The following is a 26893-nucleotide window of genomic DNA, read 5'->3' as shown; positions in this document are numbered from 1 at the left end:
CTTTGTCTTCATTCTCTTATTTGCCTCTATGCATGCATTGGTGATGGACTGGAGCTAGAGTTCTGAATTTGTGCACATCTAAGTGTTATCTGCATACTGCAGCTCAATGGCAGATGTGATCTTGGTCATCCTGTTGAGATCTCCAGTCCAGTGGGAATCTTCATGGATAATGGGTGGAGGGTTGCAGCAAGGAAAATCGAGAAGAATGTTGGAGTGATGACATCAGTTTGCACTCAGATTGGGTCAGTGGTGGGTCCACTGTTCAGGATCACAGTTCACATGTTGTCCTGCAATAAGCAGAGGATAGTACATCCTCATAATCCATCCCAGTTGATAGGGTCACAGACAACTATGAAGTTGGATAAAGTCACATGTAAAGGTTTCTCTCAATCTCTGCACTTATCTTGGACTTGCCTTGCTGTGAAGAGCATGTGCATTGTGTCTCTGGATGAATGGAATCCACACTGATACTCTGGGAGCAGCTCTTCAGCCACTGGGAGGAGGTGACTGAGGAACATTTTTGCAATGACCTTCCCTGGAGTAGACAGCAGGGAGATTCCTTGAGTGTTCCTACAATCAGTCTTCTCTCCTTTCTTGAAGATGGTCACAGCTATAGCACCTTGAAGAACTGCTGGTCTGTTCTCCTCCTTCTAGATGAGGGGGATGAGGTCTTTGTTGGTTCTCAGCTGCCTAATAGCCTTTTCAGTCCCATGTTGGGCTGGAGCTGTGCTAACAGGGTGGCAGGGAGCATGCTGTAGGATGTGGTCAAGGACACTCACATCGGGGACTGAGCTTTGTTCGAAGAGATCCTCGATGCTCAATTAACAGTAACTGCCTCTCTGTTATAATGAGCCCCGCTTGGCTGTCAGCTGTCAGGGAGGTATTCCTGGGGTGCTTGGGCCATGGATGGTACCTCTTGACCTTGATTGAACTTTTTGAATAAGCGATGACGAGGACTGATGAAGGCAAAGCGGTGGATGTCGTCTTTGTGGACTGCAGTAAGGTGTTTGTTAAGGTACCTCACGGTAGACTGGTTAACAGGTTAGATCACATGCAACACAGGGAGAACTAGCCATTTGGATACAAAATTGGCTAAAAGGTAGGAGACAGAGAGTAATGGTGGAGGGTTGCTTTTCGGACTGGAGATCTGTGACCCGCGCTGTGCTACAGGGATTGGTACTGGGTCCACTGTTTTTTGTCACTTAAATAAACAATTTGGATGTGAATATATGAATATGGTTAAGATATTTGCAGATGACACCAAAATTGGTGGTGTAAAGGGTCAGTGAAAAAGGTTACCTCAGGGTAAATCGGGACCTTGACCACATGGGCAAATGGGCCAAAGATTGGTAGATGGAGTTTAGTCTAGAAAAATGTGAGATGCTACATTTTGGTAGGGCAAATCAGGGCAGGACTTATACACTTCATGGTAAGATCCTGAGGAATGTTGCCAAAGAGTCATAGAAACATAGAAGATAGGAGCAGGAGGAGGTCATTCGGCCCTTTGAGCCTGCTCTGCCATTCTTCACGATCATGGCTGATCATCCAACTCAATAGCCTAATCCTGCTTTCTCCCCATAACCTTTGATCCCATTCGCCCCAAGTGCTATATCTAGTCGCCTCTTGAATACACTCAATGTTTCGGCATCAAGTACTTCCTGTGGTAATGAATTCCACAGGGTCACCACTCTTTGGGTGAAGAAATGTCTTCTCATCTCCGTCCTAAATGGTGTACCCTGAATCCTCATACTGTGATCCCTGGTTCTGGATGCACCTACCATCAGGAACATCTTCCCTGCATCTACCCTGTCTAGTTCTGTTAGAATTTTTTAAGTCTCTATGAGATCCCCCCCACTTATTCGTCTGAACTCTAGCAAAAACAATCCCAATCTAGTCAATCTCTCCTCATATGTCAGACCTGCCATCCCTGGAATCAGCCTGGTAAACCTTCACTGAACTCCCTCGAGAGCAAGAGCATCCTTCCTCACAAAAGGAGACCAAAATTGCACACAATATTCCAGGTGTGGTCTCGCCAAGGCTCTGTATAACTGCAACAACACATCCCTGCTCCTGTATTCGAAATCTCTTGCAATGAAGGCCAACATACCATTTGCCTTCTTTACCGCCTGCTGCACCTGCATGCTTACCTTCAGAGACTGGTGCGCAAGGACACCCAGGTCCTTCTGCACACTCCCCTCCCCCAATTTACAGCTATACAGGTAGTAATCTGCCTTCTTGTTTTTGCTTCCAAAGTGAATAACCTCACATTTATCCAAATTATACTGCACCTGCCATTGATTTGCCCACTCACCCAACTTGTCCAGATTATGCTGAAGGATCTCTCCATCCTCATCACAGTACACCCTCCCACCCAACTTGGTATCATCTGCAAACTTGGAGATGTTACATTTTGCTTCCTCATCCAAATCATTTATATTGTGAATAGCTGGGATCCCAGTACCGATCCCCATGGCACCCCACTAGTTACTGCCTGCCAATTTGAAAAGGACCCATTAATTCCTACTCTTTGTTTCCTCTCTGCACCCTAGGTTAAGGTTCAACACCCTAGTCTCTGAATCAACAACCTCACTCTCCATCTTGATAAAAAATTCTATCATGTTATGGTCACTCTTCCCCAACGGGTCTCACACAGCTAGATTGGCAATGGTTCCTTTCTCATTACACAGGCACCCAGTCTAAGATGGCCTGCTCTCTATTTGATTCCTCCACATATTGGTCAAGAAAACCATCCTGTACACACTCCAGGAATTCCTCCTTTACAGCATTGTGGCTAATTTGATTTGCCCAATCTATGTGCAGATTAAAATCACCCACTATCACTGATATTCCCTTATCACATGCATCTTTAATTTCCCGTTTAATGCCATTCTCGACATCACCACTGTAGTTTGGGGGTCTATATATGACACCTACTAATGAGACCTTGGAGTACAGGTCCAGATAAATAGGGTACTGAAGAAGACATTTGGTACGTTTGCCTTTATTGGTCAGTGCATTAAGTATAGAAGTTGGGAAATCATGTTGTGGCTGTACAGGACATTGGCTAGACCATTATTGGAATACTGTGTTCAATTGCGGTCTCCCTGCTACAGGAAAGATGTTGTGAAGCTTGAAAGGGTTTAGAAAAGATTTACAAGGATGTTGCTGGGGTTGGATGGTTTGAGCTGTAGGGAGAGGCTGAATAGGCTGGGGCTATTTTCCCTGGAGCATCGGAGGCTGAGGGGTGACCTTATGGAGGCTTATAAATGACGGGTGACCTTACAGAGGTTTATAAAATCATGAGGAGCATGGATAGGGTGAATAGCCAAGGTCTTTTCCCCAGGGTAGGCACGTCCAAAACTAGACGGCACAGGTTTAAGGTGAGAGGGGAAAGATTTAAAATGGATCTAAGGGGCAGGTCGTGCATGTATGGAATGAGCTACCAGAGGAAGTGGTGGAGGTGGATACAATTACAATGTTTAAAAGGCATCTGGAAGGGTATATGAATAGGAAGGGTTTAAATGGATTTGGCCAAATACTGGCAAATGGGACTCAATTAATTTAGGATATCTGGTTGGCATGAATAAGATGGACCGAAGGGTCTGTTTCTGTGCTGTACAACTCTATGACTCTATGACTGTGATAAAGAATCTACACATGTTATGGCTGTTGGCAAGTTACTGGATTTCCTGCTCCCTTTCTGCCCACTATCTGTTCTTAGGTTTCCTTATTGTACCTCAGTCATTTTTTTGTCGACTTGTTTTCTTTCCCTCATGTTTGGTGATGTTTACAGCTTAGAACCACTTTGTAAATATGACTTAGGAACTCCTGTCAAACTAGTTTTGGTGTTTCTAAATTATGGCCAGCACCTCTAATAAATTACATCCAGCGCCTGCAATAAATTACTCCCAGCACCTACAATAAATTACTTCCAACTTCTCCAATACATTAATCAAGGCATTCCAGGAATGTGCTCAGAATGGAGATATTTGTCACACATCATGATTCTGGCAAAAAGGGGCTGATTTTTTCTTATAGGAAGTTGAAGTATTAGGATAATATATAGGAGGAATTGATACCGAGTACTCAGCTATAACCTGCTTTTGGGTGGGGGTAAACAGGGCAAGATGGGGTGCTCTTCAAAGGGTCAGTACAGTCCTGATGGGCCAAATGGCTTCTTTCCACACTTCAGGGATTCTATGAAGCATCAATGATTCCCTTTCTGCCGTAGGATCCTCAGCTTTCTGACCCACAGACCACAATCAGTGAAGATGGACAACTGTTCCTCCCCCATGGAACCCCCAAAGAATGCGCTATTGAGGTTGAGAGTGTGGACAGCCCCCCCCCCAAGGATGCACCATCGGGGTTGAGAGGGTGGAGAGCATCAAGTTCCTAGGAGTGATGATAACTAACGACCTGTCCTGGATATCCCATGTAGATGTGACAGTCAAGAATGCACAACAGCGCCTCTTCTTCCTCAGGCAGTTCAGGAAATTTGGCACGTCTATAAGGTCCCTCACCAAATTCTACAGATGCACCATTGAAAGCACAGTGTCCGGGTGCATAACGGCCTGGTATGGCAACTGCTCCACCCAGGACCATAAGTAACTACAGAAGGTGGTGTACGCAGCCCAGAGCATCACAGTAGCCAGCCTTCCATCAATGGACTCCATTTACACGGCCCTTTGCTGCAGAAAGGCTGCCAACATCAAAGACCCATCTCACCCCAGCAATGATCTCCTTCAACTCTTCCGTCAGGCAGAAGATACAGAAGTCTGAACACACGCACAGGTTCAGGAACAGTTTCTTCCCTGTTAGAATGATGAATAGACTCTCCAGCTTCAAATAATGCTGATCTTGCTAATGTTGATCTTGCCTAGCCCACTCACTGTGCGATGTAACTTGTATGCCTCTGTCCAGTTTTTTTTTACCCTATGATCTGTACGTCCTTGCTTACAATGATCTGCCTGTACTGATTGTAAACAAAGCTTTTCACTGTACTTAGGTACACGTGACAATAAGTAAATAAATCAATCAATCGGATAGGTGTTCCATGCAACTGAGTTTTCCTGTCGAGCCTTAAGCTTCCTTTTGGGATATTTACTTTTTTTTGTGTCACCATAATCTTATCAGACTATAGGGCTGCTTTCTTATTAGAGAGAGACAACTGGTGGTGATTTAGCCTGAGGGCCACCATACCTCAGGCGAGGGGAGAGGTTGAGAATGAGAGTCCTTCATGATAACCTCAGCCAGTGATGGGAATTGAACCCACACTGTTGCAATCACACTGCTTTGCAAACTAACTGAGCTAAACTGACCCCTATAAATTGCAGACTGAAACATGGAATTACTCAGCCTTTCCCTGTGCTATAACTTCAACAATTAAGAGATTTCTGTTCACACTCCTCCTTTAAAAAGCAGTAATTTAATCTAGCTATTTGTACACAAACCCTTACAACAAATACTCATCAACTAATCAATTTATAACTTTAAAGGGTAATGTCACATTCCGTCCTCTGAATTGATACATTACAGAAGTGACAAAATTACAAAATATTCAGCATCCAAACTACTCAGCAACCAATCACTTACCTGTTTGCCCGTGATGTCTACATTTTTGAGTGGATAGCTCCATTCACCTAATAAATCTCCTCCCCTTTCTCACGTCCTCATCATGCTTTCTCCCTTCTTACTGCTTTCTGTATTCCCTCTTGCCACACTCTTCCCACGTTCTTGCTGCTGTTTCTCTGCACGTGCTCATTTTCTTCTTGCTATACTCCCCCTCTTGTTGCTCTTCCTCCCCTCTCGCAGTGTATTTTCCCCTCTCACCGCGCTCTTCCACATTTTCCTCCCTTGCTGCACATTCCCTTTCTGTTGCTATCTTTGCTATCTTTCTCCCCTCTTTTTGCTTTCACCATTCTTTCCCCCTCCCCTTTCTCTCCTTTCCTGTTTGTCACTGTCTCTCTCCCCTTTCTGTCACCCTTTTACATTCCCTCTTATCACCCTCCCTCTTCCTTCACTACACTCGCTCTCTCGCTGTTCCCCAGAATCCCTTCGTCCCAGCCACTTCCTACACTTTAACAGTCTTTTCTTTCACCATTCTTGCCTCTCTCTGTTTCCTCTCGCATAGTTCTCTATCCCCTCACCACCTTCTCTCTTTCTACCATCTTGCAATTTTTCCCTCCTCCTACTTGCTGCTCTCCTCCATCTCGTTATTCTCTCTTCCATCTCATTGTTCTCTGTCTATTCTGTCTTGTCACTCTATCCCTTCCCTCTACCTCTCCTCTTGCCGCTCACACATGTCAGTCTTGCTACTTTCTTCACACCCCGTCTCACTACACCTCTCTTTCCCCCTCATCATGTCTCCCTTCTTGCTGCACTCTCTGTCATCTCAGCCATCTCTTTCCCCCATCACCACATTTTCTCTCCCCCGATGCTTTTTGAAATCTCTGAACATTTTGCCTCTATCAACACTCTGCTACTTCTTAGTGCTAATCTTTTTGGTGTTTAATTTGCCAGTTACTTAGACTGGATTTTCTCCTTCACTGCATCAAATTCCCTCATTCACAAACTTCCCAAGCTCACTCTGGACTGCCACTGCTTTATTTTTATCTATTCTTCCTTGAAACTCCAAACCTGATTTGGTCAATGCTGAGTATACTGTTCAAAAAGCCCTCCAGCACATCCAGTGCAGAAACAACACTGAAGGACACACCATGCCCCCTTTATATGGCACTGACTGCAGTATCCTGGGGTTTAATGGTCCGAAGCCTTTTTGACAAGGAGAGAAGTGTGCAAGGTGAGTAGTTGAGGGGTGAGATTGGCAGATGGGTGAGGGGACAGAGTGATATGATAGAGTGGTTAAGGCTCCAGATAGCTCCATTCAGTCCGCAAGCATGATTTTGCACTTTCTAGTTGCCGCTCAGTTTAAATTTCCAACTTGCTTTCATGCCAAGATCCTTGTCTTGGGCCCTCTGGCAGGGTTCCAGTGAAACTTGAATGAGGCTTGAGGAACTGCACCTGGTGTTCTGATTTGGCACTTTCAGCCTCCCAGACTCAACACTTCAGTTCAACTTTTCAAACTACAACACTTAGCCTTATTTGATTTCTTCCTCTTTACTGGTTTTCATTTTCCTCTCTTTTTGCTTCGAGCAGCAGCTATTCTCCATTCTGCATTCACACCCTTTCTAAATACACATCTTAGGTGGAGTCTTTTGGGGCTTGAGTAACGTGGGCTATGGCGAGATTTGTGGCAGAATCGCGCAAGGAGTCTGCTGCAGCCCATCGCGATGATGGGAGAAACTCGCTGTATCTTTCATATTTTGCACGAGCAGTGAGCTGAGTTCTTCATTACGCAGCGGCAAATTATCAATTAAGGGGAGCTGTAACATCTTAAATGCCTTGTTAATGCTGCAATTCACAGAATCATGGAATTATAAAATCCCTACAGTGTGGAAGCAGGCCATTTGGCCCATTGAGTCTACACGGACCCTCCAAACAGCATCCCACCCAGACCCACTACCCTACCCTTTCCCATGGTTAATCCACATAATCTCACACCCCTGGACACACAGGAGGCTGGAAGAACACAGCAGACCAGGCAGCATCTGGAGGAAAGGAGCAGTCAACTTTTTGGGTATTACCCTTCTTCAGGACTAGATGTGGGGATAGCGGGAGCTGCAGACAAAGTAGGGGAGGGGTGGAAGTGGAATGGTGGTGATAGGTGAACACTGGTGACAGGTACAACCTGGTTGGCCAATGGGAGGAATGAATCCAGTTGGTGGCTGGAAGGGAGGGTCAGAAAGTGGAATGGAAGGGAGGAGGTGGGGCTAGAAGGGAAGCAGGGGAATGGGTGGGAAGGCTATTTGAAGTTGGAGTCCCCTGAGCTTTAGGGTGCCCAGGCAGAAGATAAGGTGTTGTTCTTCAAATCTGCATTCTGTGTCGCTGCGACACTGGAGGAGGCTGAAGACAGACATGATGGAGGGGGAGTGGGGCGGTGGCCGGGAGGTTAGGTTGGCCGTTACAAGCCAGGCAGAGAAGCTCGGCGAAATGGTCACCTAGTCTATGTTTGGTCTCATCAATATAGAGAAGACCACATTGGGAGCACCAGATGCAACAGATTAGGTTGGTGAAGATACAGGTGAAGCTCTATCTCACTTGGAAGGACTGTTTAGGGCCCTGGATGGAGGTGGGGAAGTGGTGTGTGGGCAGGTGTTGCATCTTTTATGGTTACAGGGAAGGTACCGGGCAGGTTGGAGTAGTTGGTGGGGAATGCGGTGCGAACTAAAGAGTGGCAAAGGGAATCGTCCTTGAGGAAGGCAGAGATGGTGGGGTCTAATTGGAGTTGTCACGGTGCTTATACATATCAAGTAACATATCAAATATTCCTCCTTGCACTCACTCTGAATTTTGTTTGTCTGAGTTTTACATGCAGTGAAAGCTGAACAGTGTACTAATGCAGGGGAGACCTATAACAAAAAATAAAAAGCTGCCAGCTCCTGTCTTATTCCCAGTTCTACCTCTTTTTTCCGTAAAAGTTAGATTCAACTTGGCTCACTTCAATTCAAAAACAAAATCCTGCAAATGCTGGCAATCAGAAATAAAAACAGAAAATGCGAGAGAAATGTAGCAGATCTGGCAGCAGCTGTGGAAGGAGAAAAAAGCTGACCTTTCTTATCGATAAAATTTCATTAGAACTGGGAGATTTAAAGCATTTTAATTAAGTAAAAGGTTGGGAACTCATTGCTCGTATCAATTAAAAATTACCTGGAACACCGTAGGCAGGAGCTGTTGGATACGGAGGGTATACACCAGAGGGCATGTTCGACGGATTGGCCGGCTGCATTGGGAAACTGCGAGTCTCCTCCCTGTGACCTAGAACAAATATCACACAAGAATGAAATACATTACACACATATACTGACAATTACACAACAACACAATTGCACACATACACTGATAATTACACACACACACATGCCCCACCCCCAACACCAGAGCAGTGGTAGTTTAACCTAACGGTCACCTCAGGTAGTGCGATTCATTGTGGCTAACTTTAATTGTCACATCAATTGGACAAAGCAAAAGGAAGAAGTAGCTTTCTTAGAACATTCTGGAACCTATCAGTTTATGGAATTGAACTGTAATTGAAGAATCTGTCTACCTCCAACTTAAAAGTATTCAATAACCCATCTCTACCGCTGTCTGGAAAAGTGAGTTCCACAGATTTTCCTTCTTCAGACAAGAAACTTAACATCTTCATCTTAAATAGGAGTTAAGATGTAATATGAAAAGATGTAGGATTAATTCATGCCTTCATAATAATGGGTCCTCTAGGGAACAGTGAACATAACATGGTGAAGTTTTACATTCCGTTTGAGAGCGTGTCCATAACAACTAGAAACAACCAAAAATGTGTGAAGTTAGAATTGGCTAAAATGGAATTGGAGAACAGGTTAAAAGGGAGGATGACAGAGAAGCTATGGTAGACATTCAAGGAGATAATTCATAACTCTCAACAAAAATATATCCCATTGAGGAAGAAAGAATCTAGCAGAAGCAATCACCATCTGTAGTTTTCTAAGGAAGCTATGGGTGGTATCAAATTGAAAGAAAAGGTGTACAATGCTGCAAAGGTTAGTGGTAGTAGGTCAGAACAATGGACAAATTTTAGCAACTAGAAAAGGGTGATTATGAGAGAAAACTACCAAGAGATATAAAAACAGACAATACAAGTTTCAAAAGGAATTTTAAAACTGGAGGGAAAAACAGTGAGCATTAGTCCATTAAAAGGTGGGACTGGGGAATTGATAACAGGAAACAAAAAAAAAAGCAGAGTCTTTGAACAAGTATCTTATATCTGTCTTCACTGTGGTAGAGAGAGAAACCATCCCAAGAATGGCTGAAAATCAAGGGGTAAAAGGGAGGGAGAAATTGAACTTATCACAATCATTAGAGCAAAGGTACTGGGAGAACTAATTGGACTAAAGGCTGACAAGGTCCCCAGACCTAATGGCCTTGTATCTTCTGGAGCTTAAAAGCATAAAGAGGTGATCTTATTTGGACATAGATGTTCACAAGGGGGATTTTACAGTGTGAATGCTGAAACTATATTTCTCTTATGGGAGAAGCTATAACTAGAGGGCACAATTTAAAAATATGGAATCTCCCACTGAAGATGAAGATGATAAGCTTTTTCTCTAAGGAAGTATGTGGAACTCACTTTTCCAGACAGCAGTATAGAGATGGTTCATTGAATAGTTGGAGGTATATATATTCTTCAATTACAGGGAATCAAACGTTACTGAGGGTAGGCAAGAAAGTGGAGTTGCAGCCACAATCAGATCAACCATGATCGTAATGAATGGCGGAACAGTTTCAAGGGATCGAATGGCATACTTCTCCTGGATAGTAGGAACTGCAGATGCTGGAGTCTGAGATAACAAGGTGTGGGGCTGGAGGAACACAGCAGGCCAGGCAGCATCAGAGGAGCAGGAAGGGTCCAGACCCGAAACGTCAGCTTTCCTGCTCCTCTGATGCTGCCTGGCCTGCTGTGTTCCTCCAGCCCCACATCTTGTTATCTTATATCCCTGCTCCTAACTTGCAAGCAGTTTTGGGCCATGTAACTAAGAAAGGATGTGCTGACGTTGGAGGGGTCCAGAGGAGATTCACAAGAATGATCCCAGAGATGAATGGCTTGTCATATGAGAAGCAGTTGCGGACTCTGTGTCTCGATGGAGTTTAGAAGTATGAGGTGGGGATCTCATTGAAATACCAAGAGGCCTGGATAGAGTGGGAGTGATGAAGATGTTTCCACTAGAATGAGACCCAGGACTCAAGGGCACAGCCTCAGAGTGAAGGGACCAGCCTTTAGAACTGAGATGAGGAGTAATTTCTTCAGCCAGAGGGTAGTGAGTCCGTGGAACTCATTGCCGCAAAAGGTTGCAAAGACCAAGTCGTTAAGTGCATTTAAGACAGAGATATATAGCTTCTTGATTAGCAAGGGGATCAAGGGTTACGGGAGAAGGCAGGAGAATTGTGTTAAGAAACGTATCAGCCATGACCAAATCGTGGAGCCGACTCAATGGACCAAATGGCCTAATTCTGCTCCTACTATCTTATGGTCAATTCTGAAGAAGGGACCCAACCCAAAACATCAACTTTCCTGTTCCTCTGATGCTGCCTGGCCTGCTGTGTTCCTCCAGCTATACACATTATTAATGATGGTCAGACTGACACTGTGGTCAGAAATTTCCTGTGCCAATGATGCTGCATATTTTCCCTGGCATCTTTTGATCCCAGCTGTGACAGAAACATGCAGCATCTATTAGGGAACTCTTTCAGATTGGAGTAGGGTCGGGAAAACCTGTTAATGGCTAGCTGCTGAATGTAAAGCTTAAAGTTCCAGTCTTTGAATGTTAGTTGGTGAATGGGTATGTTATCTGCATGAGTAAATGTGTACAGGAGTAAATGTGTACATGAGTAAATGTGTACAGGAGTAAATGTGTACAGGAGTAAATGTGTACAGGAGTAAATGTGTACAGGAGTAAATGGGTGGGAGAGAGATGGGCGAAGTGAGTACGGCAAGTGCATTGGATGAATGAGATGGATAAGGTGTGTTGGTGGGCGAACGTATAGTCAAGTGGGTAGCCAGGTCGGGGATAGTCAGCCTGGGGAGAGGGTAAGTCATAGAAACATACATAAAAAAAAAGTTCAGGAGTAAGCTATTCAGTCCTAAACCAGATCCACCAATCAATATGATCATGGTTGATCATACAAATTCAGTCCCTTTATTCACTTTGTCCCCACACCCTTTAGGTCCTGAGAACCATATCGAACTTCTTGAAAACATGCAAAGTTTTGACCTCAACTGCTTTCTGTGGCAGAGAATTCCACAGACTCACCACTGGGTGAAGAATTTTTTCCTCATCTCAATCCTAAATGGCCTATCCCATATCCTTAAACTGTGACTCCTTGTTTGGGACTCCCCTGTCCTCGGGAACATTGATCCTGCATTTACCCTGTTTAGTGCTGTGAGAATTTTATAGATTTCTATGCGATCACCCCTCATTCTTCCAAATCCCTGTGAATATAGTCCTACCCAATCCACTGTCTCTTCATACATAAGTCCTGCCACCCCAGGTATTAGTCTGGTAAACTTTTACTGTACTCCCTCTACAGCAAGAAAATCTTTCCTCAGATAAGGAGACCAAAGCTGTACACAATACTCAATGTGTGCACTCATCAAGGTCCAGTATAAACGTCGTAAGACATCCCTGCTTCTCTACTCCAATCCTCTCACTCTTTGCCTTCTTCACCACCTCCTGCTCCTGTATGCTTACTTGCAGAGACTGGTGTACAAGAACACCCAAGTCTCGTTGCATTACCCCTTTCCAATCTTATTACCATTCAGAAAATAATCTGCCTTCTTGTTTTTGCCTTCAAACTGGAAAATCTCATATTTACCTGCATTACACTGCATCTGCCATACAATTGCCCTCTCATTCAACTTGTCCAAATTACACTGAAGCATCTCTGCATCCTCCTCACAGTTCACACTGCCATGCAGCACTCAGCTCAGGAAAGGGGCTAGTCAGCTTGGGGTGAGGATAGTCAGCTTGAGGAAGGGGTAGTTAGTTTAGGGACGGATAGTCACCCCAGGGAGAGGTTAATTAGCTCATAGTAGGGGTAATTAGTTCAGGGAGAGGGGTAATCCAGTTAGGGGAGGGGCTAGTCAGCTCGGGGAGAGGGAGGTAGTTAGCTCAGGGAGAGGGTTAGTTAGTTCGGGGAGGTTAGTCAGCTCAGGAAGGGGATAATCAGGTTGGGGAGGGTAGTCACATCAGCGGAGGGTGTAATCAGGCTGGGGACAAAAGTCAGTGGGGGACAAGAGTCAGGTGAGGGACAGGGGTCAGGCTGGAGTATGGAGTCAGGCTGTGGACTGGAGTCAGGTTAGTCTGCATGGCCAAGTCATATCAGGGTAACCAGATCAGTCTTGAGGTTTTCTTGGAGGAGTAATCATGGGATTGGGGCTATCATGTCATGGGGGTTGTCAGATGAGTGGGTTGTGGGTTCAGATAGGTTGTGGTGAGGTTGGTCGGGGTGGGTTTTAGGTGGCAGGAGGTCAAGTTGGCTCAGTGGCGGCACGGTGGCTCAGTGGTTAGCACTGCTGCCTCACAGTGCCAGGGACGTGGGTTCAATTCCACCCTTGGGCCATTATCTGTGTGGAGTTTGCACGTTCTCCCTGTGTCTGCGTGGGTTTCCTCCAGGTGCTCTGGTTTCCACCCACAATTCAGAGATGTGCAGGCTAAGTGAATTGGCCATGCTAAATTGCTCATAGTGTTCAGGGATGTGTAGATTAGATGGGTTATAGAGGGATGGGTCTGGGTGGGATGCTGTGTGGGTCCGTGTGGACTTGTTGGGCTGAAGGGCCTGTTTCCACACTGAAGGGATTCTATGATCTTTGAAGTTGGGTTGTGTGTGGGGAAAGAGTGGGGGTGATTTGTCATGGGGGTCTTGGGATGGGTTGTCGGGGGATGGGGTTGTGTTGTGTTGTGTTATGTGGTTGGGATCATGTTGGATTCTGGTGGGGGGCCTTGGGTTGGGATGTTGGTGGAATGGAGTTTCAGGGTGGGTTGTGCCTTTAGGGAGATGGCAGGGGTCAGGTTGAGTTCTGGTCGGTGGGTCAGGTTAGATTATGCATGGGGAGTCAGAGTGGTTTGATGGGCAGGGATGTATTAGGTTTAGCAGCAGAGTAGATTGAGTTGTGCGTTGGGATTGTGTGGATATTCCTCCATGGAAATTGTCCATGAGATGGACTATCCAATTGGGATTAGCCGAACTATGGAACTTTCTGGAAATGTTAGAGTTGGAGACTTTAAACGGTTTGCACTGACTTGTCTGAATAGTTATCCAGGAGAAGTTAGAAGATTAAAACTTGCTCGATCTCCAGAATAACTCAGAAGCTGTCACATTCCCCATCCCTGTATTCACCACCAATGTCCCTGACTAAACCACCCTCCCCCTCACAGACTTCTGGTCCCCACAGACCCTCACACACACACAGTCCAATGTTCTAACTACCCCCTTGCAGACCCCTCCCACAAACCCCAAGTACCCTTACCCCTCATTCACCTGGCAGCTTACCCTCCCTCCACCCAAGGACTATAACTGTAACCCCCACCCCACTTGCCTGGCAGCTCTCAACATGAACCACCTGGCACCCTACCCTTTCACTCATCTGACACCTGTACCCTTCACCCACCCATGTGTCTGACTGACTGAACTGTGAAGTTATACCCTGATTGGCTCACTGACCTGTGAAGGGGAGCCTCATCTGTTGTCGCCGACGGTACAGGTAACAGCAGGAACACAAGAAACAACAAACCAGAATCCCAACGATGACAATGAATAGGAGGACCGCAGAGGCAATTCCAGCAATCGTGGTGGAACTAATTAAAAACAAAAGCAGCAATTCTCCTGTTAAGCATTGACAGTATAAAACGCACAGAACCAAGTACATTATGCTGAGTTCTACACTTTACAAGTTATTTTGTTATTTTCCTAACATATTCTCTCCAAGCAATGCAAGGAAGTTCATTTATCTTAAGATAATATCACTCGCTCAAGGAAGAAAGTAACAGAAGAGTTGGGAACAGGAATAGGCCATTCTGAGCCTGCTCCGTGAGATCATTTGTGTTCTTTGCCCTCACCACCACATTTTCTTATCCTATAATCCCAGAGTTCCTTTAGAGTCCAAAAAGCAGAATCTTGAATCTTTTCAACCTCAGTATTCATAAGCCTCCACAGCAGCAAAATCCAAAGATTCACAAACTAGAGTGCAGAAATTTCTCTTTCCAGTCCTAAATGACCCCTTATCCTGAAATGAAGCACCGTTCTTCTCAACTCTCCAGCCCCTTATCATTTACACCATTCAAAGATGTCGGAATTCAGCATGATTTACCTCTCATTGTTCTAAACTGCACAAAGTATCAGCCTGCTGTACTCAAGCACTCCTCTTTTTCATTCCAGGAATCAGTCCAGTGAAACTTCATTGCACCCCTTGCTGGTGTACACGTACTTCAATATATATCCAATTCATTTATAGTATGGAGATCTCATGGCTCGCAAAAGAGGTAAATTTGTTTTGAATCTTCACTTTGCAGCTAAAAATACTGAATTAAGTGAAAGGAGTAATGTTGTACATAGTAGTCCAGTGTGGACTCACTATTACAGCAAGATTTCCTCAATCTTGGACTCCAAGCTCCTTGCAATAAAAGCTAATAACCACTGGCCTTCCTAATCACTTGCTATTCCTTTATGCTAATGTTGAGTTTCATGTATAAAGTCAACCAAAATCCTCTGAACACCAACATTTAATATTTTCTCACCATTTAAAATCATTCTGCTTTTCTATTCATCTTACCAAAGTCCACGCATTAGTCTATCTGCCACCTGAATGCCCAAAGCCTGTCTATCAGCCTACCACTCAGAAGCAAATTTGAGTATATTTGATTATTAATATGGCATATGAATTGCTGAGACGCTAGATCTTTGTGTACCCCACCGTCAACAATGTGCCAACTTGAAAATGCCATGATTATTTCTACTGTTTTCTATTCTTTAATCAATCCTGTATGTAATTTAAGGTATTATCCCCATCCACAAGAATGCTTATCTTCCGCTAACTATATTTTGTGCTGTACCTTGACAAATGTCTTCTAAAAATCCAAATATATGACATCCACTAGTTCCCATTTATCTATTGTATTAGTTATACCCATATAAAAAACAGAATTTCCTTACATAAATCCACGGCGACTCTCCCTAATCACATGATGAATTCCTAAGCACCCTGAAACCACTTCCTTAATAATAGATTCTAGCATATTTCTGAATGGTACACTGGTTTATAGTATTGTCCTCGCACTCTCTCCTTTCTTGAATAACTGTGTTTTATTTGCTAACTTCCAATCTGCTGGGGCCATTCCAGAATCTAGAGAATTTTGAAAAATCACAATCAGTGCATTCATTATCTCTGCAGCCCAGTTTTAGAACCCTAACTGAAGGCTATCAAATCCAGAGGATTTGTCAGCAGAGTAGGTTCAAGTTTCACCATCTCTGATGCTCAGAGCTTTTTGCTCTGCATTTGTTAACTAAATGATCTGGACACCAGCGCTCCAGTTCCCTCCCTTCCCATAAAACTTATGAAATAGGCCAGCAGTAGGCCACTTGTTCCCATTGCTCCACCATTCAATAGGATCACGTCTGATCCAACATTCCTCATGTCCACTTTGCTGTCCTTTCTCCATAACCCTTGATTCCCCTACTGATTAAGAATTGAACTATCACAACCTTATATAGCCTTGTCATGCTCTGTGACAAGGAGCTCCAAAGACTCTCAATCCTCTGAAAGAAGAAATTTTTATTCATCTCAGTATTAAATTAGTACCTGTTTATTCTGAGACTATGCCCTCTGGCCCTAGACTCTCCCATGAAGGAAAACATCCTTTCAACATTTATCTTGTCAAGCCCTTTAAGAATCCTATCTGTTTCAGTGAGATCACCTCTCATTTTTCTACATTTCAATGAGTAGAGTCCCAATCTGTTTAACCTTTGCTCATAAGATAATCCTTCTATATTGGGGATCATCCTAGGGAACCTTCTCTGAACTGCATCCAATGAAATAATATCCTTGCTTAAATAAAGAGACCAAAAGTGCTCACTCCAGATGTGGTCTCATCAGAATCTTATACAGTCGCAGTAAGACTTGCCTACTCTTATACTCCAATCCCCTTAAAATAAGGATCAATATTCCATTAGCCGTCCTGACTACCTGCTCTACCAGTATGCTAGCGTTCTGTGTTTCGTACACAAGTATCTCCAAGTCCGTGTTGCAGCTTTCTGCAGTTTTTCTCTTCTTAAATAATACTCTGCTATTTTGTTCTCCCTCCCAAAATGAACAACTTCACATTTTCCCACATTATACTCCATTTGCTAACATTTTTGCCCACTTACTTAATCTATTAATATCTCTCTGTAGATTGTTTGTATCCTTCTCACAACCTGCCTTTCCACCTATTTTTTGTGTTATCTTCAAATTTGGCTACAGTGCACTTTCTTCCTCCCAGTCATTAATTTGTATTGCAAACAGCTGCAGCCTGGGACTGATCCCTGTGAAACCCCACTGGTCACAGGTTACAAGTCAGGAAAAAAAAAATGCTTATCCCCACTTGTTGCTTCCTGCCTATTAGCCAATTCATATCCACATCAATATACTACTTCCATGGGATCTCATGACTTAACCTTTTGTGAGGTACCTTGTTGAATTTCTTCTGGAAGTCCATTGGTTCCCCTCTATCCAGTCTGACTGAGACTTATTCAAAAACTCAAATAAATTAGTCAGACATGACTTTTCTTTCATGAAGCCATCTGACTCTGCTTGATTAGATTATGATTTTCAAAATGTTTGGCTTTTACTTCCGTAGTAATTGATTGCAATAATTTTCCAACAATAGATGTTAAGCTTGTTGGCCTATAATTGCCCTCCTTTTGCCTTTTCCTCTTTTTTGAAAAGGGGTCTTAGCAGTTTTCCATTCCTCTGTTCTTCTCCAGAATCCAAGACTTTTGGAAAATTACAACCAATACATCCACTACCTCTACAACTCAAACCATCATGGCCAGGGGACTTATCTGCCTTTAGCCCCAATACTTTGTCTAATACTATTTCTCTTGTGATGGTGATGGTACTTAATTCTTCCCTGTATTCTTTAGTATTAATGGGATGTTTGTAGTATCTTCCACACAAAAGACTGGTGCAAAATACCTGTTTAACTCCTCTGTCATTTTCTTGTGCCCCATATCAATTAGTGCAGTCACAAAACCAGGCAGCTTGCATTTCTGCTCAGCAGTTCTCCATATTTGGGGGGGAGAGGAGATAGAGGGGTAGACATCTTGCTGTACTGCAGTGTGCTATGTCAAGCTCACACAGCCCCATGTATCAGCAGTTTATGTGACAAACTCACTGCACGTGCAGCTATGCCCAAATTCTTAGGAAAGCCATCCTCACTGAAGTCCATGGAGGCAGTTGTCAGTCAGGGGTGTCCCTACACAGTAAGTCAGGGGCAGCCTCTAATACCAGTCCAAGGGACAGGCCACCATCAGGCATATGGCTCAAGGTGTCCTTGGTCAGGAGGTTAAGGTTAGTAATTTTGCTCCATAGCAGTGAGTCCAGGTGGGAGGGCTAATGCTGTTGGAACGATGTACAGGCAGCAGTCAGGGGTTTGGCACTTCTCATCCAAGGCTGATCAGGTTAGGTGCTCAAGGGCATGGGAACACAATTAAACCATCAGCTCCATCCAAAGAATCAAGAAGAGGAGTTGGGGGTGCGGGGAGCGGGAGCAAGAGCAGCCATTGCCAGAGGAATGATACTGTGCCAATTAGTCTGAGGGACAGAGAGCTGCAGGTTGGGATTGGGTAGTGGGAGGGTAGATGGCAATTGTGGAGGGAGGCCAACAGTTTCTGCAAAGGGAGGATATGGTAAAGCATGACTGGAAACGGGATTATGTGGGAGAAAGCTACATCCACACTCAATAGCACCCTCACTTCAAGTGGCAGACAATGTATGACCACAGCTGGCACAGTCAACTCATACGGCAGGGGCTGGGTGCGAAAGGTGGAGACGTGTGGGCTCATGTAGACAGGTTGGGTGGGGACTTGAAGAGGTGTGAAGCTTATGGGTTTACAGGTAGGACTACCAGGAGAGGTGGATGTCTGGGCGCTCTCCAACACATTGAGGCTGAAGTTATAAGCCACTGGCTGAAGAGGACTCGCTGTCACCTTCCACTGTGCTGGAAATCGAAAATGCACAATGAGGAAGAAAAGGACTGTGAGCACATACAGAGTGGGGAGGCTCAATGACTCAACCTGTGAGAGAGGAGGATGCAATGTCCACTGATGTTAGAGCTCTGAGAGGGAAAGAACATTGCACACAGACCCATACAATGAACAGTACACAGACGTGTGGGGTTCTATTGGCTGGCCATCCTAACACATTGCTACTTCTGTGTGTTGGCCCTCCCTGACACAGACATTGCTGCACAACTCATTGACAGTTCCACATTTGGACACAGGGGTCACGAAAGAATAGGCATGTTGTACAGTGAGGGTGAAAGGTGTCAGCAGCACCCACAGCCCTGTAAATGGCTTCTTTCTCTTGCTTCCAGATGATGCAACACGCTCTCAGACAGATTTCCACCCATAGAAATTAGTCTGTGGCCATGAAATGATGTCTCATGCTGTCACCAAACAACTTGAACCTAAACAGACAGACTAAGCAGATGAAAGGTTAAATCAGTGACATTTATACCTTTGTCACCTATGCCACCAAAGTGCACTCAATAAACTTTCTTCTTCCACTCCCTCTCACCATGTCTTATCGTACTTCTGGATTCCACAGCTGGGTGGAGGAAGCTTGCTCATCATTGGAGCCTGTTAGCTTTGGACATTTGATCAGGTGACCTGTGGCACACTTATGTCTGGCCAAACCAAACATTTTTTTTGCCATTTTTGCTTTAACTTCCATACTTAGCCCTGGATGCTTTCTCCCCTTCTTACAATCTTTCTTCTTCTCTGGAATATATTTTTAATCAGGAGGAATTGAATATCTTCTTAAACGTCTGTGCCACTGTTCAGCAACTGTCCGAACTTATAGCCTGAGTTAGGGTGGCATGGTGGCTCAGTGGTTAGCATTGCTGCCTCACAGTGCCAGGGACCTGGATTCAATTCCATTCTCAAGTGACTGTCTGTGTGGAGTTTGCATGTTCTCTGTGTGTCTGTGTAGGTTTCCTCTGGGTGCTCCAGTTTCCTCCCACAGGAGCAAAAAGAGAAAATACAAGGCCCTGTAGAAAATGAATCTGGGGAAACAGTTATCATAGAATCCCTACAGTGTGGAAGCAGGCCATTCAGCCCATCACATTCACGATGACCCTTCAAAGAGCATCCTACTCAATCCCTATATTTCCCATGGCTAATCCATCTAGCCTGCACATTCCTGGACACTATGGGCAATTTTGCATGGCGAATTCCCCCTAACCTGCACATCCTTGGAAATACAGAGATTGAGTAGGATGCTCTTTGGAGGGTCAGCGTGAATGTGATGGGCTGAATGGCCTGCTTCCACACTGTAGGGATTCTATGATAACTGTTTCCCCAGATTCATTTTCTACAGGGCCGTGTATTTTCTCTCTTTGCTCCTGTCAGGTTCACAACAGACTAACAGATCTCTATTATCCACGTATGCATTCGTTAAATGGATGTTTTCAATAAGGGTAACAATCAGGAAGGTATATGTCATTGAGATGTATGTGAGGATCATGTTAAGAATTGAAGGAACTGACTGACTTGTTAGCAGATTATATCAGCATTGTGATGAGTGGCAATAATGAATGAAGAGAGAGGAGATGAGAATACATATTGAAACAGAACCTTGGGTGTTGCTGGTTCGCAGCAGTGATGTGATGGAATTTGTTTGCCCGTAGAATAATGATGTGGGTTGTACACGACTGGATATACATGAATTGACAATTGTGCTCACGCCTCTCCCCCTGTCAGGTCTTTAACTGGCTTCCCGCATTGAATCCAGGTAGGGATCACTACATTCCTCTTCAGTTACCTCTGACTCCTTTTTTTCTTTGCATTCCCAGGAATTCCTTCCTTCCTTCCAGCCATCTCATGAAAGCAAGAAACAACTTTTGGTCTCTATGCTCTATTTCTACTTCAAATTCACTTGTTCATCAACTCTTCTGAATTCCACCTCTGCCTGCAGTGAAGTGCAATCACGTCAGGAAAGTGTGTATCACTCTCAATTGTAAAAACCAACAGTCACAGAGTGTGCAGCAGGGAAACAGACCCTCCAGTCCAACTCGTCCATGCTGACCAGACATCCTAAATTAATCTAGTCCCATTTGCCAGCATTTGGCCCATATCTCTCTAAACCCTTCCTATTTACGTACCCATCCAGATGCCTCTTAAATGTTGTAATTGTACCAGCCTCCACCACTTCCTCTGGCAGCTCGTTGCGTACACGCACCACCTTCCCCATGAAAAAGTTGCCCCACAGGTCCCTTTTAAGGTTAGTATTTAAAAATAAACACTAAGCTCTTCCCCCACTGTGAGCAGTTCTCCAGAAGTTCCTCCAAGGTCAGCTGTGAATTTCACTATTTGTTTATTTTTCTTGGACCACAGTCAGATGTCCAGAGACACCTGCTACTAAACAGCACAGGCAGTTATCTATGCAGGTTCATTGCTCCTTTCTTCACCTCCCCTCACTGGTACCTGCACTCTCAATTCCTCCCAATTTAAAAGTACCTTTGTTTTGATTCTTTCTCCCCCAAAGTTCCAAAACAAAGCAACAGCTTATAAAACAGTAATTTCTGCTCCAAGAATTCAAGGAAATCAGCTCCAACATTGAAAAAACCTCAACAAAGGAGCAGCTCTTACAGCCACAGTTTTCTCCCATCCTCCACCTTGGATCACCCAGAATCCAAACTTGAGATAGAAGAGCCAAGATTCAAACAAAACAGATGTCCATGCTGAAACTGGACATTATTGTACATGCCATCATTTCCATGCTATGCACCCACTCCTCTGACTTCCTGCCTCTACTCATATTGGGGAATAATTATTTTTCTTAATTCACTCGAGGGACATACATGTCATTGGCTAGCCAGTATTTCTCGCAGGTCTCTACTTGCCCTTGAGAAGGTGGTGGTGAGATGCCTTCTTGAACCACTGCAGTCCCTGTACTGTAGGTAGACCCAAAATGCCATTAAAGAGGGAATTCCAGGATTTTGATCCAGCAACAGCAATATATTTCCAAATCAGGATGGTGAGTGGCTTGGTGGGGAACTTGGAGCTGGTGGTGTTTGCTGCCCTTGGCCTTCTAGATAGAAGTGGAAGTGGGTTTGGAAGGTGCTGTGTAAGGATCTTTAGCGAATTTCTGCACTATATCTCATTGATAGCATACACTGTTCCTACTGAGTGACAGTGGTGAAGGGAATGGATGCTTGTGGTGCCAATCAAGCGGACTGCTTTGTCCTGGATGGTGTCAAGCTTCCTGGGTGTTGTTGGAGCTACAACCATCCAGGCAAGTGGGGGATATTCCATCACACTCCTGACTTGTGCTTTGTAGATGGTGTACAGGCTTTGGAGAGTCACAGTATTCCTGGCCTCTGACATGCTGTTGTAGTCACTCTATTTATGTTGTAAGTCATAGAATCCCTACAGTATGGAAACAGGCCATTTGGCCCAACAAGTCCACACCGCCCCTCTGAAGAGCATCCCACCCGGACCCATTCCCCTACCCCTGTATTTCTAACCCACCTAACCTGAACATCCCTGAGCACTATGGGCAATTTAGCATAGCCAATCCACCTACCCTGCACATCTTTGGACTGTGGGAGGAAACTGGAGCACCCAGAGGAAACCCACACAGACACGGGGAGAAAGTGCAAACTCCACACAGACAGTCACCCGAGGTTGGAGTTGAACCCAGATCCCTGTGAGGCAGCAGTGCTAACCACTGAGCCACCATGCCGCCTCATTTAGGTTTCTGATCAATGGTAACCCGCGGGATGTTGACAGTGATGGGTTCAGTGGTAGTAACATCTGTGAATATCATGGGATGGATTGTCTCTTATTCAAAATGGCCATAGTCTGGCATTTGTGTGGTATGAATGTTACTTGTCACTTTCAGCCCAAGCCTGGATATTGTCCAGATTTTGTTGCATTTGAACAAGGATTCCTTCAGTATCTTGGCAGTCATGAATGGTGCCGAACATTACACAATCATCGGCGAACATCCCCAGTTCTGAAATTACAATGGAGAGAAGGTCATTGATGAAGCAGCTGATGATGGTTGGGCCTAGGACACTACCCTGAGGAATTCCTGTAGAGAAGTCCTGGAGCTGAGATAATTGACCTCTAACAAGCTCAATTATCTTCCTATGTGTCAGGTATGATTCTAACCATTAGAGAGTTTGCCACCTGATACTCATTAATTCCAGTTTTGCTAGGGCTGTTTGATGCTACACTCATTCGAATGCGATCTTGATGTCAAGGGCTGTCACTCTCACCTCTGGAATTCAGCTCTTTTGTTCATGTTTGAACCAAGGCTGTAATAAGATCAGGGGGGTGAGTGGCCCTGGTGGAACACAAATGGGCATCGCTGAGCAGGTGCTGCTTGATAGCACTGTTGATGACACCTTCCATCACTTTACTGATGATCGAGAGTACATGATCGAAGGTGTTAGTTGGTTGGGTTGGATCTGTCTTGCTTTTTATATACAGGACATATCTCAGCAATATTCTACATCATCAGGTAGTATCCAGTGCTGTAGTTGTACTGGAACAGCTTGGCCAAAAGCCCAGCAAGTTCTGAAATGTAAGTCTTCAGTACTATTACTGGAATGTTGTCAGGACCTTTGCAGTATCCAGTGCTTTCAACCCTTTCTTGATATCACATGGAGTGAATGGAATTGACTGAAAACTGGTATCTGTAATGCCGAGGACCACTGGAGGAAGGTGAGATGGATCATCCACTCGTCATTTCTGGCTGAAGATTGCCGGCAATGCTTCAGCCTTATCTTTTGCACTGATATGTTGGGCTCTTCCATCATTAAGAATGGGCATATTTATACAACCTTCTTCTCAAGTGAGTTGTTTACTTGTCCACCACAATTCACAACTGGATGTGGCAGGGCTACAGAGCTTAGATCTGATCTGTTAGTTGTGGGATTGCTTAGCTCTGTATATCATTTGCTTTTTATACTGTTTGGCACACAAGTAGTACTGTTTTGTAGCTTCACCAGGTTGATACCTCATTTTTAGATTTGCCTGGTGCTGCTCCTGGCATCTGCTGTACTTTCCATTTAACCAGCGTTGATCCCCTGGCTTGATGGCCAAGTGGGGGATGTGCCGGGCCATGAGATTGCAGATTATGTTGGAGTACAATTCTGCTGCTGTCGATGGCCCACTGTGCCTCATGGATGCCCAGTCTTGAGTTGCTAGATTTGTGCAAAGTCTGTCCCATTTAGCACAGTGATAGTGCCATACAGTATGATGGAGAGTATTCTCAAAGTGAAGGAGGAACTTCATTGCCACAAGGACTGTGCAGTGGTCACTCTTACCAATACTGTCATGGACAGATACAGCTGCAGCCTGCAGATTGTTAAGGATAAGGTCAAGTACGTTTTTCCCTCACCACCTTTCGCATACCCCGTCTAGCAGCTCTTTCCTTTAAGAACCAACCAGCTTGATCAGTAGTGTTGCTGCCAAGTCAGTCTTGGTGGACAATGAAATCCCCGATCCGGAGTATCTTCCCAACTTTCCCACCATCAGTGCTCCTGCAAGTGTTGTTCAACATGGAGCTGAGGGAAGACAACATGTGGTAATCAGCAGGATTTCCATGCCCATATTTAACCTGAGGCTATGAGACTTCACAGGGTCCGGAATCAATGTTGAGGACTCCCAGGGCAACTCCCTCCTGACTGTATACCACTGTGCCTCCCTCTCTGCTGGTCTGTGGACAGGACATTTCCAGGGATGGTATCCAAGAAATTCTCTGTAAGGCATTATACCACTACACAAATATTCTGGGTACAACGTTAAAGGAATCATGTGCCTTTAACTAAAAATTCCAATTCTTAACAACTTAAATACATACAAAATGTGACTCATAACACGATCACACACTTTCAGTAGAGAATGTGAACATCAACAGGAAGCTACTGGAGGCGATGAGGTGGTATATTCAATGTCTGGTTGCTTGGTTGAGCTCATAAGGCCATGGAAAAGACATGTTTGCGAATGGGGAGAGCTGCCACAAACATAAATAGGATAAAATGGGTAGCCATTGAAACATAGTGGGGAATGTGTCAGGATTTCACGTGGCTGTCCACGATCAATGACCTAACATCCAGACCTGCCAAACTACCAGCAACAAAAACAACACCTGAAATGTTTTGGTCTCAGTTCCAGCAACTATGTTTTCACACTATTTGTTGTCTTATATATTCATTTATGAATGAAATCCGAAGTAAACCAAAACTCACAAGCTTTTAGTACCATGTTTTGGTGTCAGTTATCTAGTTACATACATGTCTTGACAGTTCATGATCTGAGACACACTGTCCAGAGTTCCCTCCATTGTGATCCTTCAGGGTGGGGCATGTCCACAGGACTTCAGTAAACCAGTTATGAGTAAGGGTCACTTGACCTGAAACACTAACCTTGATTTCTCCCCAGAGATGCTGCCAGATCTGCTGAGCTTTTCCAGCAATTTCTGTTCTTGTTTCAATAAACCTGGTGAAGATTCAGAGCCTTATAGCTGGTCACCTACTTTCTCACAACTTTGTTCTTCTCATATTTCCAGGAATTACCTTATGAATTACTGACACAGCTGTCCATAAATTTTGTAAGCTGTCTTCTCTACCCAGGAACAAAAAAAGTTGCTGGAAAAGCTCAGCAGGTCTAGCAGCATCTGTGAAGGAGAAAACAAAGTTAATGTTTCACGTCCGGTGACCCTTCCTCAGAACTGAGGAAGTGAGTCTACCCAGTGAGTCTAACATGGCTTCAAAAGCCTCCTCCCCACTGTGAATGCATGAGAGAAAGGGCACAACTGAATGTGAGAGAGAATGCAAGTGAAAGAGTGTAAATGTGTGAGAAAGTTGAGAATGTGAGAATGAGGAAGTGAGAGTCGAGAGTGGGTGTAGTGTATATGTATAATAAACAGTGATAGAGAGTTTGAAAGAGCGAATGCATGCGTAAGAAAGCGTAACAATGAGAGATTGAGTGTATATGTATGATAAAGAGAGAGACAGTGTGAGAAAGAGTGAGAGTGTGTGTGAGTGTGTATCTCTGCGTGTGTGTGTGTGACAGAGAGAGACTGAATGAGTTACTATGAGGGAGTATGTGTGCCAGTGAGTCAATGAGTGTGAAAGGCAGTGAGGATGTGTGCGAATAAATGAGTGAGTGTGAAAGGCAGTGAGAATGTGTGCAAGTGAGTATGAAAGGCAGTGAGGATATGTGCGAGTGAGTGAGTGTGAAAGGCAGTGAGGATGTGTGCGATTGAGTGAGTGAGTGTGAAAGGCAATGAGCATGTGTGCGAGTGAATGAGTGTGAAAGGCAGTGAGGATGCGTGCAAGTGAGTGAATGAGTAAGAAAGGCAGTGAGGGTGTGTGCGAGTGAGTGAGTGTGAAAGGCAGTAGTGAGGATGTGTACGAGCGAATGAGTGAGTGTGAGACAGAGAGGATGTGAGTGAATGAGTGAGTGTGGAAGGCAGTGAGGATGTGTACGAGTGAGTGAGTGTGAAAGGCAGTGAGGATGTGTGCGAGTGAGTGAGTGTGAAAGGCAGTGAGGACAAAAGAAAGTGAGGATGCTGTGCCTGCTTAGTGCAGTAGGCAGTGTGTCAATCTCATAATCTGAGGGTCCTGAGTTCAATCCTCAGAGAAGGCAAGCTTGAGACCCTGTGGCTTTTGGGTGGCACGGTGGCTCAGTGGTTAGCACTGCTGCCTCACAGCGCCAGGAACCCTTTTTGGATTCCAGCCTCGGGCGACTGTCTGTGTGGAGTTTGCACTCCCTGTGTCAGTGTGGGTTTCCTCCAGGTGCTCCGGTATTCTTCCACAGTCCAAAGATATGCAGGGTAAATGGATTAGCCATGCTAAATTGCCCATAGTACCCAGGGACATTCAAGTAAGGTGTGTTAGACATGTGAAATGCAGGGTTAGGGGAATGGGTCTGGGTGGGATGCTCTTCAGAGGGGTGGTTTGGAGCTGTTGGGCCGAATGGCCTGTTTCCACACTATTGGGATTCTATGATAATGTGTGCGAGTGAGTGAGTG

At 44.7% G+C, this 26893-nt stretch overlaps 1 protein-coding gene across 1 annotated transcript in view; it reads right to left on the bottom strand.

Annotated features, from left to right (window-relative positions):
* The window catches only part of shisa4 (shisa family member 4), a 56516-nt gene that overhangs the window by 11139 nt on the left and 18484 nt on the right, over positions 1–26893 (bottom strand). The window contains exons 3-4 of the mRNA XM_020533471.2: positions 14314–14447; positions 8767–8874 (exon numbers count right to left, since the gene is read on the bottom strand). Of these exons, the coding sequence (XP_020389060.1) occupies positions 8767–8874; positions 14314–14447 (242 nt within the window). The remainder of the gene's footprint in view (positions 1–8766; positions 8875–14313; positions 14448–26893) is intronic.

Source organism: Rhincodon typus, chromosome 25 (assembly GCF_021869965.1).
Source record: "Rhincodon typus isolate 14 chromosome 25, sRhiTyp1.1, whole genome shotgun sequence".
In the NCBI taxonomy this organism is placed as follows: Eukaryota; Metazoa; Chordata; class Chondrichthyes; order Orectolobiformes; family Rhincodontidae; genus Rhincodon; species Rhincodon typus.
This window is presented reverse-complemented; position numbering and strand designations above follow the sequence as displayed.